This window comes from Grus americana, chromosome 3 (genome assembly GCF_028858705.1).
Source record: "Grus americana isolate bGruAme1 chromosome 3, bGruAme1.mat, whole genome shotgun sequence".
Lineage (NCBI taxonomy): Eukaryota > Metazoa > Chordata > Aves > Gruiformes > Gruidae > Grus > Grus americana.
Genome location: NC_072854.1, coordinates 85,721,243 through 85,736,780, shown reverse-complemented (window position 1 = coordinate 85,736,780; position 15,538 = coordinate 85,721,243). Strand labels below are relative to the sequence as shown.

Here is a 15,538-nt window from a genome sequence, read left to right as displayed (position 1 = left end):
CCTAGGAATTGAAACTCTTCAAGGAAACAGTAATGCTGAGCAATGACACACACTGTAAGCTACTTCAGGTTTTGTTAATTTAATGAATTGTGGAAAAAAAAGTCTGAGAGCATTATAGCACTGTAATTTTGTCACAGTTTAAATAGCACAACAGTAAGGTAGTAACTGGATGGAAGGCTGCTAAAGATAACACGTACATATCATACATTTTTGACAGTTTTCCTTACAGCACGGTTCCCTCCTGAGAGCTGCTCCATTGATGTCATTCAGCATAGGATTAAACGCTTGATTGTTACTGGGAATAGTATTACATTATGGATGAGCTCTTCTGCACAGTGCAGAATATAGTGGCATGAATAGACATGATCACGAATCAGCTCTTGCAAAACACGGGCAATTAATAAGGAAAAACAAAGGGAGCAGGCAGCAAGACTGAAAAGACTAAAATTTAAAAATTAAGAACCTATGAAATCCTAGCAGTGCTGAAGTTTTGGTAAAAGGAAAAGAATGAGTAAATAGTTGGTTCTGAGGAAGTAAACAGTCAGTTAATAAACTGAAGAGAAATGGGATATCTGCATCTTGCAAGCACAGTAAAATACTTTCGTTTGAACTATAAATAGGTACAATACCAAAAAGAAAATCTTACACAATGATAAAACATGACACATAAGGGTATCAAAAGAAATGGGTAAGGAGCTCTCTGAACCTGAACTGTTCATTTTTAATAATCTTCGAAGACTAGGCAATTTTCAGGTAACTGGAAGACAGCTGATGTAGCTGTCTTTCAAAGGCAAACAGGACTCAGGGAACTGCAGGGGTGTTACCTTTCATAAGCTAACTGCTAAATCATGGGGCATGCAAAGGGAACAGTAAATGGCAGATTACACTTTATCTGATGCCACTTGGTTTGTCAGACAAGCTTGATTTTAATCACAAGGTTGGTTAATGTGGTGGGTTGACCCTGGCAGACACTAAGCGCCCACCCAGTTGCTTGTTTACTTCTCCCACTGGGATGGGGGGAGAGATTCGGAAGAACAAAAGCGAGAAAACTCATGGGTCGAGATAAAAACAGTTTAAAAGGTGAAGCAAATGTGCAAGCAAAGCAAAGTAAGGAATTCATCCACTGCTTCCCATCAGCAGGCATATGTTTAGCCACTTCCTGGGAAGCAGGGCCTCAGCACACATAATGGTTACTCGGGAAGACAAACACCATCACCGTGAACATCTTGCTTTCCTCCTCCATTCCATGAGCTCTTATTGTTGAGCAGGACATTATATGGTATGGAATATCTCTGGTCAGTGCAGGTCAGCTGTCCTGGCTGCGTCCCCTTCCAGTTTCTGGTGCACCCCTGGGCTGCTCACTGAGGGTGGGAAAAAACCACCTTGATGTTGTGCTGGCGTCGCTCAGCAATAGCCAAAACACTGGTGTGCTATCAATCAACACTGTTTTAGTCACAAATCTAGAACACAGCACCATATAGACTGCTATGAAGAAAATGAGGTTCATCCCAGCTAGATCCCAGTACAGTTGATCATAATATTTTTTAATATACTCCCACAAGATATTTTGCTGAAAAAGAGCAGTATTACCCCAAAATCCATCATAGTCCTGTAACAAGTTGAAGACAGGTAAATCATTGCAAGTCATTGCATACTCAGCTCATCAGAAGACAGCCTTTCCAAGAAGGCCAGCAGATCAAACACTGTTCATTACCAGTAGTATAGAAAACCCGCTATTTTCCCCCAAATAGTGGGTAATAATGGCACTAGTTACACGGATTATCCTAAATTCTCACTAAGGTGACACACTTGGCAAGGATCTGTACCTTCAGCCAGACAAAGGATGATAGAATATGTATTCTGTGACCTGTGTCATGTTATGCCACTGTCCTGGAATGCTGAAATGCCAGGAAGGATTCAGGAAATCATGACAGATAGTTAATTGAATATGAGCTCAGCATGCACTCTTCTGGCTTAGAGGATGATCGTGCTCTTTGAAAGCACAAGCAAGGAACTAACAGGCAGAAACAGCAGGGCATATTAACTCCTTGTTGCTTATCTGATGCTTTTAAGATTCTGAGTGTAAAATGGAGTTCTGAGGCAGGCACTTAAAAAAAAGATAACCACTGTGATGGAAAGAGATAAAAAGGCTACAGAAATCTGCCCTGTAGTGAGAGACTCACAAAGCTCAAATTACAGGTAACTTTGCTATCAAGAGTAACTGGGAGGCTGATAGAACCTGGGTAAAGGAGAACATCGTTCGTACTTTGCTTCTGCATTCAGAATAGCTCACAGAGTGCGAGGTGTAATTTCTCTGTATCACACTCCCCTGAGTTTCTGTTTCATAGGGGTTTTTTTTGAGAACAGAACCAGAGGCCCTGGGGAGCATCTGCAGGGACGCTGGACCCAGACCTGTGCAGGACCTATCGGAGCTGACAGGGTGTGTTAGTTCAGACCGAGTGCCATGTTAGTGTAACACGCTGCCACCAGACCTGAGCTGGCTCCTGAAGCTGCAGTGCGCTGCCTCTCAGCTAAAATGCCCAACCTGCTCCTTACTCTCAGATCAGACAAGTTGACTACAGCATGGAGAGCAGACTTTGACTTCTTTGATTAAGAATAATCATCTCTGGAAAGGATTTTTGATGGTTTATGAAGCTTAATCTGGCAGAAAAAAGGCAGCGTAATATCCAGTATATGAAAGTCCAGACTGGGCAGATTCAGAGCAGAGAGGAAACCTGTGGTTTTGACATGGAGAATAACTGGCAGCAGATGTACATTAAGAACCTTAGGATGCTGCCTTCAACTGGAAACCAAAACAGTAACACAAACAGGCATTTGGCCACAGAAGATATTCATGATGGGTTCTCTGGCTTGTGCCACCCAGACGCTTAGACTAGATGATACAGCCAATCTCCTTTGGCACTAAAATTCATATATTTTTCTGTCAGAGTATAAAATCAATTCTACCCATTTCTGATTATTGAAGTTTCTGCAGCATCTTCCCTAAGGAAGCAGATGCCTAATCTGAGATCTCAGGCAAGTGAGTTTTCTTTTACATAATATTTACTACAGTGGGCCTGGTTAAGATCTTTGTTTCTGGGCCATAATGAATTTCTAAATGTTGAGTGGGCTATCCACTGATTTCAACAGGAATGATTTTTACATAAACCCAAGATCCTTCCCCTTTTGCCATATACCTTCCCAAGCAGAAGGGAGTTCATTATGCAGCAAAGGGTGAAAGATGCTGTTTAATATGATTCTATTATTACCTGTGCTAGTTAAATATTTGGATTTCCTATGTAGATGAAAATAGAGAATAAAACATCAGAAGACCAAAGCTTTCTGACATTACTGTGCCATGGAAGAAGAAAAGAGACAAACCTATGCTTTGGTTTCTTCAACATTGGTGAGATCAGTTTCCAACATCTGCCAATTCTCTTCTGGTGCTATCCAAAGGTTTAGTTTTAGATTAAGGGTTCAGAGTCCAATCATAAAAATAGGGAAGGTGTTAAGTAGGTTTTAGCACATCCCAGAGGGGAATAGTTGAAGACTTTCAATTAACAGAAAATCCACCAGAACATTGTTACTAGCCTCTCATTAAATAAACAGCCGCTGGCAACTGCTGAAAAGGACCATGATGTCTGATCACCCTAAAATATGCTGAGAAAATTTTACAAATTTTGGTCTTGTTTACAACAGTTCAGTGTAAGGAGTTCATATTGAATCACAATAATGATAAAATAATGCTGTTATATTTTCACCTTCAATACCCCCTGAATCATACGTTGACCTTCCTTTAAACACATTTACTGTGCCCTAGGCTTGGTTTGTACTATATAATAAAAATGATGAAAATAATTGAGGTCAATTGAGTTGACCTATAGTGTTTTTTCCTGTTTGAAATCTGCATAGTAAGATTTAAATTGGTGCAACAAGGGATCAGAATTTTGCCCATAAACCTGGCAGGAAGTAAAGTGATCAGAAAAACTAATTTAAAAAAATCTTATCAAAACAGATTTTCCATACCATGACATGTTAGTGCATTTCTACAACAAAATAGCATAAATCAGAAGGAATCTGATCTGCTGAAAATTAATTTTTTGGGTAATATGACCATTTCATTCTGTTAATAGTTCTGGTCAAGGCACCTTCTCAACAAACAAAAATATTGGCACTAAAAGGTATTAGAATGATAATTCTGAAGACTTGTCCGTATAGCATTAACAAAACAATTGCAGGGAGCTTTGCTTGGTTTTTGCTTTTTCTGTTTCTGTAATTACGTTTAATTAATATAAAGTTAGCTCAGCTGAAAATAGCACAGAGTTAAAGATGGCATGTTCTATGATGCTGTGATTTAAATCCAGGTATCTTTAAATTTGGCTCTTTCTCATTATTTGAATGTAATTCTCAATCTTTCTTCTGTCTTATCTCCACATGACTAACAAGGAAATCTAAATGTTTTTGGAAGGAGACATTTGACTAGGGTACTGTGGCATATGTGTGCTACCTGTGGAACATCCCATCAACTCTTTGCCTATCCAAGGACACCAAAGCTCATGAAACATGAAAGAAAGGTTAGAGCGGTACCTCTGGAGTAACATTTCGTGTTCTTCACAGAAGTCTGTGTGGCTAGCAAAAGAAGAATTTTTGCAGATTTGTGGCTCTGAATCTTTAAGCAGTTAATCATGGTAAGGTGCTTTTCCTTCTTAACCATCAAAAAGTGGAGTGAGATGGGCTTTTCTGTGAGTATCTTGTTATAATCATACACTGGCTTTATTAGAATTTATTTTCTGCATGAAGGACTGGAATAGAAGTAAAGATTTGATTTCTGTATGCTCTACTTCCTAATGAAATGGATTTAAATATAATAGAAAAGAAAACAGAGAAAAAAATTGAAATAAGGAACCTGCTAATCCACTTTCCTGAAGATGGATGCTATGTTTATTTGTCTTGACCCTATTCTCCACTGAAACCTGTCTCCATTGTCCATCCAGTGTGACGGGACATCTCAGCTTTGTTCCACTGAAGACCTTTAAAAAATAAATTGGAAAATTTAAAGAACTTAGGTGAACAGACCACTTTGGCAGCATTTTTTGACAGCACAGATAAAAAATTATTTGTTGCTTATGTATGTCACAGAAAAAGTCTGATCTCATTTTATTATAAATCCATTTCAGTGCCATTGGCTTCAGTTTAGTTGCCTCTAACTTGCCAAGGCACATTATATTGTATTTTCTTCTTCTGGAATAAAACAAAACATTGACTTCCAAAGCACATTAATGGTCAGAAGAATAGCATATGTGCTAACTATTTGAACAGCGTGCTCCTGAGTTTTCTGATATGCTCTGTAATGCTGCATGCACAAACATTAAGTCATATATGTTTGAATGCAGAGTACCCTATTCATCCCACCTAGCTAGCCATCTAGATGTTAGGAGTCTCATCCAAGCTATTTCTCTAGGTACCTTCTATAGAGAGAGATCAGCACGTCTGCTAGAGTTGATTCTTTCCATCCTATGATAGGTGGGCTAGACAAGGCTGTGGACATTCTGGTCTTTCTCCATAGGAGGAACAACCTAGGAAGCCTTGCTAGACAGCTTGCAATAAATCAAATCAATAGTACCCATAAAACAGTATTAACTTACAATAGCCGAAGCTTTGTGCAGATAAGAATCAATAGTTTTTGGGCTGGTTAAAAGAGTTGAGTCTGAGCAAAAAGTTAATGATGTGAGGTTGAATAGGAGACATAAATGTCTGAAATACTCACTTTGTGGCACGCTGTCTTCATCTGGCTCCCCAAGCTTCCACCAAATGGAGAATGGAGTTGGATAGGTAGTAATGTGTACCATGTTAGAAAATTAAATCGAGAAGCAGACAGTTAACAATAGAATTCAGAGTACGTGATTGTAGTAATTTACTAGTGCTAATGGCTTCTGCTGTATGAATGCCACTGCACAAGGTAGAAAAGAAAACATTTGTGCTTACCTCATATATAGGAAGAAACCCAAATACTGCACCAGCCTCTCTGTTTCCAGACTCAAAACTTTCCACAGGTTGTCTATGGATCTGACCAAGGGAAGTCAAAGTCAGTACGTTACTAGCTGAAGACAAAAGGTAATGAAAACATTACTTCTGTTACTGAATTGCATGGTAACATTCACGTTATCTGAAGAAATGTATATCATTACTATGTAGAGAGATGATGGTTTATGCACAGGTTTTCTTTGTACCATGTAAAGGCTGCCTTGAACTTCTTTTAAAATTAGGAGGGGATCATTCTTCTGCTATAGAAAATACAAACCCAGCAAAATTCCAGCTTCCCAAGGGACACAAAATCAAGACAGTTAACAGCAAAATGCTTTTTATTGCCTAAGTTAAAACTAGTTTTAAACACTTAGTTCTCTCACCTATTAATACCTTGGATAAGCTCAATAAAGGAATAATTTTCAGGGTACTTGTCAGGTTTGGTAGATGCATGCTATCAGAGGAGAGTGGAAGTCTAGCCAAGGGGTCATGGAGTAAGAACTCCCTCCCAGATGATAGCTCCATCACAGGGCTGTCAGTCTGGCATTCTGTTGGGCTTTGCAAATCACAAACACTTCAGCAGCCAGTTGGAAAGATGCAGATGAACAAGACATTTTTGCTGTCAACTGTTGAAAGCTTTGAATTTGCGAAAATACCTCAGGTGCTTTGACAGTCCATCCACACTCACATGAATCCTGACATTTGATATAGCTGTGATTTCACCCTAGGAGGCCAATTTATGGTCCTCCAGAAAGGAAAAGAAATGCACCTACAGCTTGAAATATTGCAAAGAACCCTCGTTTCCATCAAATTTGAAAACATGAGTTTAATTTGAAATGGTACATTTTACAGAGATTTTCTACTTACATTTTTCCATGGTCTTACTAATACATTACTGAGTGTGCTGCAGTAATAACAGTTTAAGAAATACCACATCTTCAACAATGTAAAACATTCCTAAAGGAATCTGTTCCAAGGTCTGCTTGTTAATTCTAAACATTACTCATGTGCATTAATTACTAGGCATTACCCATGTCAGAAAGACAAGACAACTGAATTATGGTGAGCTAATCATATACTCAAGGTGTTTGCACAGTCACCAAATAGCATTCACCTTGTCATCCTTTCACCTGAGGTACACAGAGAAAAGTAGCGGGTCACGGGGAGTAATGTTGTCTTTTACTGACTGCTGTTTGGACTTTAGCTGGCCGCATTAGGATAACAGATTTTGGTACACAGGAGACTCAGAGTACCACAAATTTTAGGAGGGGATGTCAAGAGTTCAGACCCCTCGCTAGCTGTTCCCTTTGGGGAAGAGTAGTCAGAAGGGTGTTAATGGAAGCTTTTTTGGCAAGTAGCCATAGGATTTGTATCTTTTTCCTTTTGTACTACAAATGCAAGAGAAGTTTTATCTGTTCCCATGATTTTAAAGGGCTAAGTCAGGTAAAGATGGAGGAGCTCTACCATTATTCAATTAGAATTCTAGAAAGTATTTATAACAATAGCTAGAATAACTCAGAACTCTCCTGGTTTCTGATTTCATGGGAGCCCTGAAAGAACTGTCGTGTATAACCACGGATTCATTGTTGTTCTCATATTTTCACACTTCCTTCAAGTACACTTAAAATATTTAGGATTTCCGTTGGAGCATGTGAAAATTCTAGGGGTTTTTTAATGCTGTTAAACCAAACAAGTGAATCAGTGTGTGCTACTTTCTAAATTGGAGTTTAGAAGTGTGAAACAATGAGAATGAAAACTAAAGAAGTTTCTTTGATCCCTCTGTTTATGCATTTTTGTTCTAGCTTGAATGAGAAGGTTATGTAGTGTTATTTATGGCTAATTTCTAAATGAGAAATACAGTTGCATTTCCTATATGTTGCACAGAACAGAAACAAATTTGTCATACACATTAGCTACCTTGGGAGAAGTGAGAGCTTTGAAAAACTTCAAGTCCTGAATTATGTCCATATGTTTAGGCTTTTTTAAAACTGAAGGTGGTCTGGTCAGTGACTTCCACCTGTACACACAAGAGAGAAAAAATCTGATGCTTCTATCAAAATACCAATTTTGAATGCAACATTCTTAGCTGGCTCCAAAATAAAATTATTTTTAAGTATAAATTATTCTATATATCTTCAAAATATAATTTATATTATGACTTTCATAGGTGTCATGAAGTACTTCACTAACACTGTCAATCGAGATACTGGCTTATCATCTTTAGGAAGCTGGAAATGTTAATATAAAAAGCACTGGTTACCACAACTGGGTGCTAACTTGCTGTGTGGTAATGGCTTTTCAGCATTTCTGTCAGTTCTGACTACAATTCCTGTATGCCACTTTCATAACAATGAAGGTTTCCTCTGCTCATATACCTTGTTTCCAAATTTAATCACAAGAAGAAATGATCTAGAGTGTCTGTTAGTGTAGATTAACACAGTTTCATTTATAATCAGAAAAATCAAGTCAGATCACACAAGCTAAGGAATTATAAACTACAGAGAGAAACTGAGACTATTCTTGTATATGGGTCTATCTACCTGCTGACATTTTTCAATAGATGACCTGATTAAGCACCTATGCTATTCGGCTGGGTTTGTACCTTTTCAGGTATATCCACATGTGGAGAATATCTGTTAATAGCATTTGTAACTTGATTTGTTAATTGAGATTCTAAAATATTATCTTAGTGACTTATATGATAGTTATCCAATTAGCAAATTGTAGCAGCATCATGAAGATAACTGACTTGACCCAAGAGAAGCTCCTGTATCCTGTAGACATCAAAACGTAGCATCCATAGGTAACACAGCCTTTTGGCTGACAGTTGGCTAGCTATCCATTACACGATTTGGTATGGTTAATCGAGAGGGATCAAGTTGCTCTTGAGGTGAGAGCACACAGAGCATATAGAAATTATAAGACTGAAACTTTCTATTGCACAGCATGTGGCCGCCTTTTTTTTTTTTTTCTCCCAGTTCTCTGCACAGTTAAGCAGGCTTGTCATTTGCTTCCAGGCTGTTTAATTAATGTCTTTCAAATGTAAGATAGCTATTTTACTTTACTGAAATATTTGAAAGGTCCTCAAAAAGTAGTCACAGTTTGACACAGGCATGTCATTTATGGAAATTTTGTTTAAACTTAGCTGGCTTAATTTTTGTATCTTTGATTCCAGAGGTTTCAAACTAGCCGCTGACTATTCAAAGGGACTTCAGGGGTTAGTCCTTCAAACACAGCCAAGCACTTCTCTGTGTTGATGAGTCACTGTTCTGACTTCACTGGGACTACTCACATTAGTAAGAACTTTATGGAATAATAAGTATTAGCAGGATACAGACCTAAATGAGGTAACAGAAAGGCACCTTAGAGATCTCCCATTGTCCCAAAGTGCTTTGGTTAAAAGGCAGCCTAAAAATGCACATGGTATGTGAAACCTTACCACTAAAGCATGCATGACTTTTTAAGCCCTGAAGTAATTTTTCCCACATTTGGACTGCTTTGTGACTAAAAGCAATGTGCATGTTTCCCATGAAGATTCCTGCTTCAGTATTTATGTTCATTTGGTGAACCCACTAATTAATGAACCAGGGAGCTCCAGGACTAGAAATATGACTTAAGCTAGAGGGCCAAGGCTCGCTGGCTTGACTTGTAACTAACCCACATCCCTTGAGAACTCTACCTAGAAGGAGAGAGATCCAACACTGCTATTGAACACGCAACATTTATGCCAGTGTCAGAGCATCATGATCAGAGGTGTATGAATATATCCATAACATCCCAGCAAATTTAAGAAGACCATTTTTTAAAATGAAAGATTAAATTTGGTTTATTCTTACAGAGATATTTGGTTTTGGGTTGAAACTATTCACATTAAGCTTTTTTGATAAATTTTTTGGGAACCCAGAAGTATATCAGCTTGTGAAACTGGAAAGGAAACAGGCTGCTAACCAGAACAGTGTACATAACATGCAGACCCTAATTAGGCTAAAATCTGAGATAATTATCTAGTCATCACTATTACTGAATTCAAATTCTGAACATCACCTAATCCTGACTGTCGCCTAGTGTTGTGTTTTAACACCTAGTCATAACAATTAAGAGATTTATCCATGCTGTGTAAAAAATTTTTTAAAAAGGACTTTTCTAAATAGCACATAGGAAATACCAATATTTTTTCTGACCTTCAGGTGAAAGTTGCTTTTTAAGTATGTTTTCAGAACTGCTCCCCCAGTCATACATATATGTAAATGTATGAGATCTTACTTGTCCCTGTCCAGCATTAGAGGATATTCAAAGTTCTTCTTTTCCATATGCTTGCTTTCCTCTTTAATTATAGTAGGAAAGTTATTAACATCACAAGGCAAAATTAACCGACTGATATCTGCTAATTCAAACTTCCTAGGCTGTCCGAAGTAACCAAGATAGTATCCGTTTGTGGCATGCCAGAGCCTGCAGACATAGTAGAAGTGGTGCCAAAGGACAGAATGGAAAAATGAATACTTACAGAAGTAGAACAAAAGTGACAAAACATCTGTCTACATTATCAAGTTCTGCAGCACTGTTCTAGAGTTCAGTATGCTATTCATATAAAAAAAATCAATGAGATTGAAGTTCACTGTTTATAATGTAAGTAACTTGAGAGTAAAAAAATTCTCAGAAGGATGTTGTGGAAATCAGAAAACAACCAAACAGTTCATCTTTATAATTACGAAACTGAGGAGTAAAGGCACCAATATCCTGAATTGCTCCTACAGTAAGGTGCTGCCACCAGAGCAGGATCTACACAAAATTTCCTCATTGATTCCCCCCAAACCCCAGAAGAAATCCCTTCAAATGTACTTGTTAGCCAAGAAGGAATTACAGTTTTCTATAAAGCATCTTCAGACTGCGATGGTTTGATTGCATAAACATTGGTTGGACACAATGCTTAGGACCCATGTCAATTTAACAAGTTTTGAAAGCTAAAATATAATTAGAACAGGAGGTCATTTCTAAAATGATGGTGCCATTGCCTATGCATTCAAGGTCACCTTGCTGAAAGAAAATGACAGTCTGCAAAAGGTCTGACCTCCTGAGAAAATTGGAAGTGTTACATTAAAAAAATTAGTTCTTTCACGTGCAGAGCAGAAAATGCCCCCAGTGTTGTATTTTATTTAAGTTCTAGCCTATATACAAGTCCAGCAAGAAGAGGAACTTTGGAGACAGTTCAATTGACTGGCCATAGCAGTAAGTATTAGTCATTTTTATACCTGACTGAACCGTCAATGGATGCTGTCACTACCACATTTTTCTCCTCTTCATGAAATAAGTCAACCACTTCATTAGAGTGTGCCCTCCAGCAGAGCTCCTCCTTTATTAGCTGAGGGAAAAAAGCAACATAACCACATTTCAGGCAGTTATGTATGCCACCATGGTTGCTAGCTTAGTGGATTTATCAGCATGGCTGATAATTAAAACAGGTGAAAAAGTAATCCCTCCATGAAACAGCCTGCAAATGGCATATGGTAGAAACATCACTCAGGGGTCATGGATAAATTCGTTCTTAATGTAGCCTCTTTGAACACAATGGAATAATGCTAACAGCAGTTTACTTATGTTTTTCTTTTTTTCTTTTTTTTTTTTTTTTCTTCCACAGAATCAAGTTATTATTTCAAGCAAAAGACATGACCTTTATGTGCAGGAAACATTTTTAATCCCTGTAGAGCTCTGAATCCATTTTTCTCTGTTTGTCTTATCTTGGTATACTGTTCAAGTTAAGAAAATCTGTCATATTTTTCCTTACATTTTTATTATTTTGTGGGTCTTCTAAGAATGAGGCAATGCTCCAGCGCATAATATGTCCCTCTGTTTAAGAAAGGAAAAAGCAAAACATCAATAAATTTTAGTAGTGCTATCCATTCACCAGTTGCTACGATCTGCTCTTGGTAAACACTGGGCAGAATGAAGCAGGGATTACAGGTCAGTGAAAGTTATTTTACGGTGAATGTCACTATCTTATTGTCAAGCACAGAGTAGAAAATAATGGACCATTCATTAACATGCAAAGAAATACACATACTCTTTGTGAGCAATGTGTCACTAACTGGATAGATTTGAAACGGAAAGAACGTAAAGTTTTTTCTTTAAATGACATGAGTAAAAAATAAGAGTCATCTTGTCAAGACAGTTATCTATTGCACAAACTAGCTATGAGAGCTTCCTAGGCATTAAGCTGTTTTCCAAACCTGCTAAAATGGACAAAGTTTGATTAATTGCATACATAATGAAAACTTAATGTTTTACAACCTTTTAGTGCACTCATGTGAAGCTAGAATCAAAGAATCATTTTCCTTATGACCCACAACTGCCCCGTTTCCTGCCTAGGCTCCTTCTTTCCTGATGAACTTGCCTCTTATCTCTTGTTTCTACTACGAGACAGAGGAATCTTTTGTGTAATTCCAACCTTCAGACTGGTCATATCTGGTTTCTAGGACTGTACATTTGCAAGCAAGCAAGGAGGCTGACAGAGAAGCTGACCTTTTCCTAACAAGGAGAAATCTGTAATCGGAGCAAGGAATTGGTAGTAGCACTGCAGATAAAAAAGAAGCGTGAGGAAAGCATGAAAAGCAAACACACAGTGGCACAAACACAAAAGGACAAAGGGAGAGTATCAGATAAATAGGTAATAGGGTGGATACATTTCCACACTGATTAAAATCCTGTTCAGTGTATGCTGCCTTCCTGAACTCATTTACTGATTTGAATCAATGGGGAATGGAAACTCTTCTTCATTTTCAGCATTAGCGTCAAGCTACTGCTCAGGTTTGAAACAAATGGGAAAAAGCCCCTTGCTTCATCCAGCTTCTGACAGCGTAAGAGCAGGAAGCTGGCAGGAACAGTTCTAATAGGTATTTTAGAAGAAAAGTGACACATTAAAGGACAAAAACCTCATATGACAGATGCAGAAGAGGAAAATTGCCAGGGTGATTCTAAAGGTTTGGAGGAGAATCAGACAGCAGGTAAACTCTTGAACTTTCTGCCAAATGAAAGCCAGATTTGGTGTGAAATTAAAAGTCTATCAATGCGCTGCTAGCACAAACCACAAGTGCTTTCTTTCCTTATATAGCAGCACACTGCTGAAGCCATGACTGCACTACATATCAGTGTCTGAATCATGGCTCTTGGGGGAGCCACAGCTGCAGCTCTTTATTTAGTTTTATTACCGTGGACATGAAATTTTTGCTTGGTTTTAGTAGTAATCTTTGCCCTTGGTATTAATACAGTAATTCAGATGAAAAGTATATGCAGGACTTGTGAATAAAGAAAATTGTAATGTCTTTTATGAAAACAATTCTACTGATAATGCTATGTAATGCTAAGCTTTAATCTACCATCCTTTCATACTAGAAAATACCTTTTTCAATTATTTAATTATAGCTTTGATGGAAAAAGTCTGGCAGCATTTGGACCTTCATTTCCACATTTCTGGCACATTTACATGATATTTTGTGGTCCTACGAACTGTCCTCAACAGAATGACTAACAAATTTACTCACCCTTACTGCCTGCCAAAAGCATTTTAGTGGAGATGTCTGTACATAGTGCTGTCAGAGGAACTGAAGGATATTTTGAAAATGGCATAAGTTCTTTCACTAAGTTTCCCTAAAATAAATGAATAAACAAACACATATTTCTCTTTATAATGTCTACATGAAAAAAATACTTATCAATGCATCAGAAGTTGAGTGCCATTGATTTGATCTATTCAGTGTTACTCAGCTCCTGTCTATTCAGAAAGCAGCTAAAAATATAGTTTCCTAATCTACTGGGATGTATTCTTCTTCTGATTGCCATCTCTTCTACATCAAAAGAACAAGCTATTTCACTTTTCAGGCAATTCACAGTCTATCTGTACCTACCCCTACTTTACCTCTTATCTCTCATTTGCTGTGGAATATCATCAGTATGATCTCATTTGCTACTGAAATATCATTTCTTGCTGCAAATGGACCCATGATGTCTCCTTCAACAACTTTTTATATTTTTCAGGCAAGCATTAGTAGACTTCATGCCTTATTATCTTTTCAGGTTTGAGAGGAGGTGAGGAAGAAAGTCTTGCTGATAAGGAGAATCTTGACTGTGTCATCCATGTAATGATGATGACAATCATGTCAGTGATGATATCATCACGTGAACTTGGAGATTCCTACAGGAATCTAAGCACACTAATATATCAACTGTGAACAAAACCCAACAAAGTCCACACCTACTGTACTTGGGGACATTTACAATCGTATTCTATTTTTGCATAAAACATCTGCAAAGATACGTCACTGTCTTTCTGAAAAATTCTCGCTATGACTTGCCTTGCTGGGATTCCTGTTAAAGCCTTACATGGCCGACATACTGTGATCACTGTCTGCCACAATGACCGATATTACCCAGTCATATCATGGTACTCTCCCATCTTTCTGCATGTACTGTCTCTTGTTTAGAGTAACATGTTTTCTGGAATAGAGTCTCACAGGTCTGAGGTGATATGACAGCTAAGCCATTGGCATTCTGTTACATGACTGGCTTTACAAACTGATTATAGCAGTAGACACTATGTGTTAGGACGCTATGTATTAGGATGTTATTCTCTCCTGATTTGTAACACTACTAGTGCTAGCTGGCTTGTGCAATGTTCTAGACACATTTCTCCTGTTCTGAGAGTAGGACACTCTGCCTTGCCTATCATCCTTTCTTAGAAGGTAAATGATGTGGGTGAAAAATCAACCTCTAGACTTTCACATAACTTTACAGTCAGTTTTTGTTATAATTATTAAAAATCATGTTTCTTCATTTTCCACTTGCCATTACTGTGTGCTACCATTATTAAAGCAGAACTAATTTGTGTCTGTGGAAGAAATTATTAACCAAAAAATGCGATAAAACATCTGCTGCTGCAATTGCTAGTTAAAAAGCATGTTTCCAAATATTAGTAGCATTACCTTCTTCATGGTCCAGTCCCATCCCAAAGGAATTCAGATAGCTACCTGAATACTCCATAGGCAGATACAGCCATTTTCATGAGCAGAAGCCAGTATTGGTGAGTGTCCTGCTACAGCTTTGGATAACTGTACGTTCATCTTCAAGCACTGGATATTCTTATACCTAGTTGTGTCTTCTGCTTTGGAACACAAATGATCATACATTGTCTCAACAATTTTTAGTACTTTTGAATGTACAGAAATTACATAACACTAGGAAAAAAATAAATTTGAAAATAAACTCCATCATCAAGATGGCATTACTCTGAAAATGTTACAGATATGGTTAAAAGACAACTGAAAAGAAATTAGAATGATCTTCATGATCTTATCTAAATGAGCCAGAACTATTGCTCCATAATGTGGGGGAACCTTATTTAGAGCACAGCAACAGATTTCACAGAAACTGGAAGCACCAGTGAGAGTGGAGGAGGACTGCACGACAGTGGTCATCAGGACAGCTGAGAGGCAGTTCTGCAGCCTCTGCATGAAGCTTCTAGAGA

The 15,538-nt window shown here is 37.9% G+C and overlaps 1 protein-coding gene across 1 annotated transcript in view; it reads right to left on the bottom strand.

Moving 5' to 3' along the window:
• Window positions 1-98: 98 nt before the first annotated feature.
• Window positions 99-15,538, bottom strand: part of WDR64 (WD repeat domain 64) — an 82,000-nt gene continuing 66,560 nt past the window's right edge. Inside the window, exons 21-29 of the mRNA XM_054822110.1 lie at window positions 15,042-15,175; window positions 13,560-13,665; window positions 11,807-11,868; window positions 11,274-11,383; window positions 10,288-10,473; window positions 7,942-8,041; window positions 5,986-6,066; window positions 5,768-5,801; window positions 99-5,030 (exon numbers count right to left, since the gene is read on the bottom strand). Of these exons, the coding sequence (XP_054678085.1) occupies window positions 4,957-5,030; window positions 5,768-5,801; window positions 5,986-6,066; window positions 7,942-8,041; window positions 10,288-10,473; window positions 11,274-11,383; window positions 11,807-11,868; window positions 13,560-13,665; window positions 15,042-15,175 (887 nt within the window). The 3' untranslated portion in view covers window positions 99-4,956. The remainder of the gene's footprint in view (window positions 5,031-5,767; window positions 5,802-5,985; window positions 6,067-7,941; window positions 8,042-10,287; window positions 10,474-11,273; window positions 11,384-11,806; window positions 11,869-13,559; window positions 13,666-15,041; window positions 15,176-15,538) is intronic.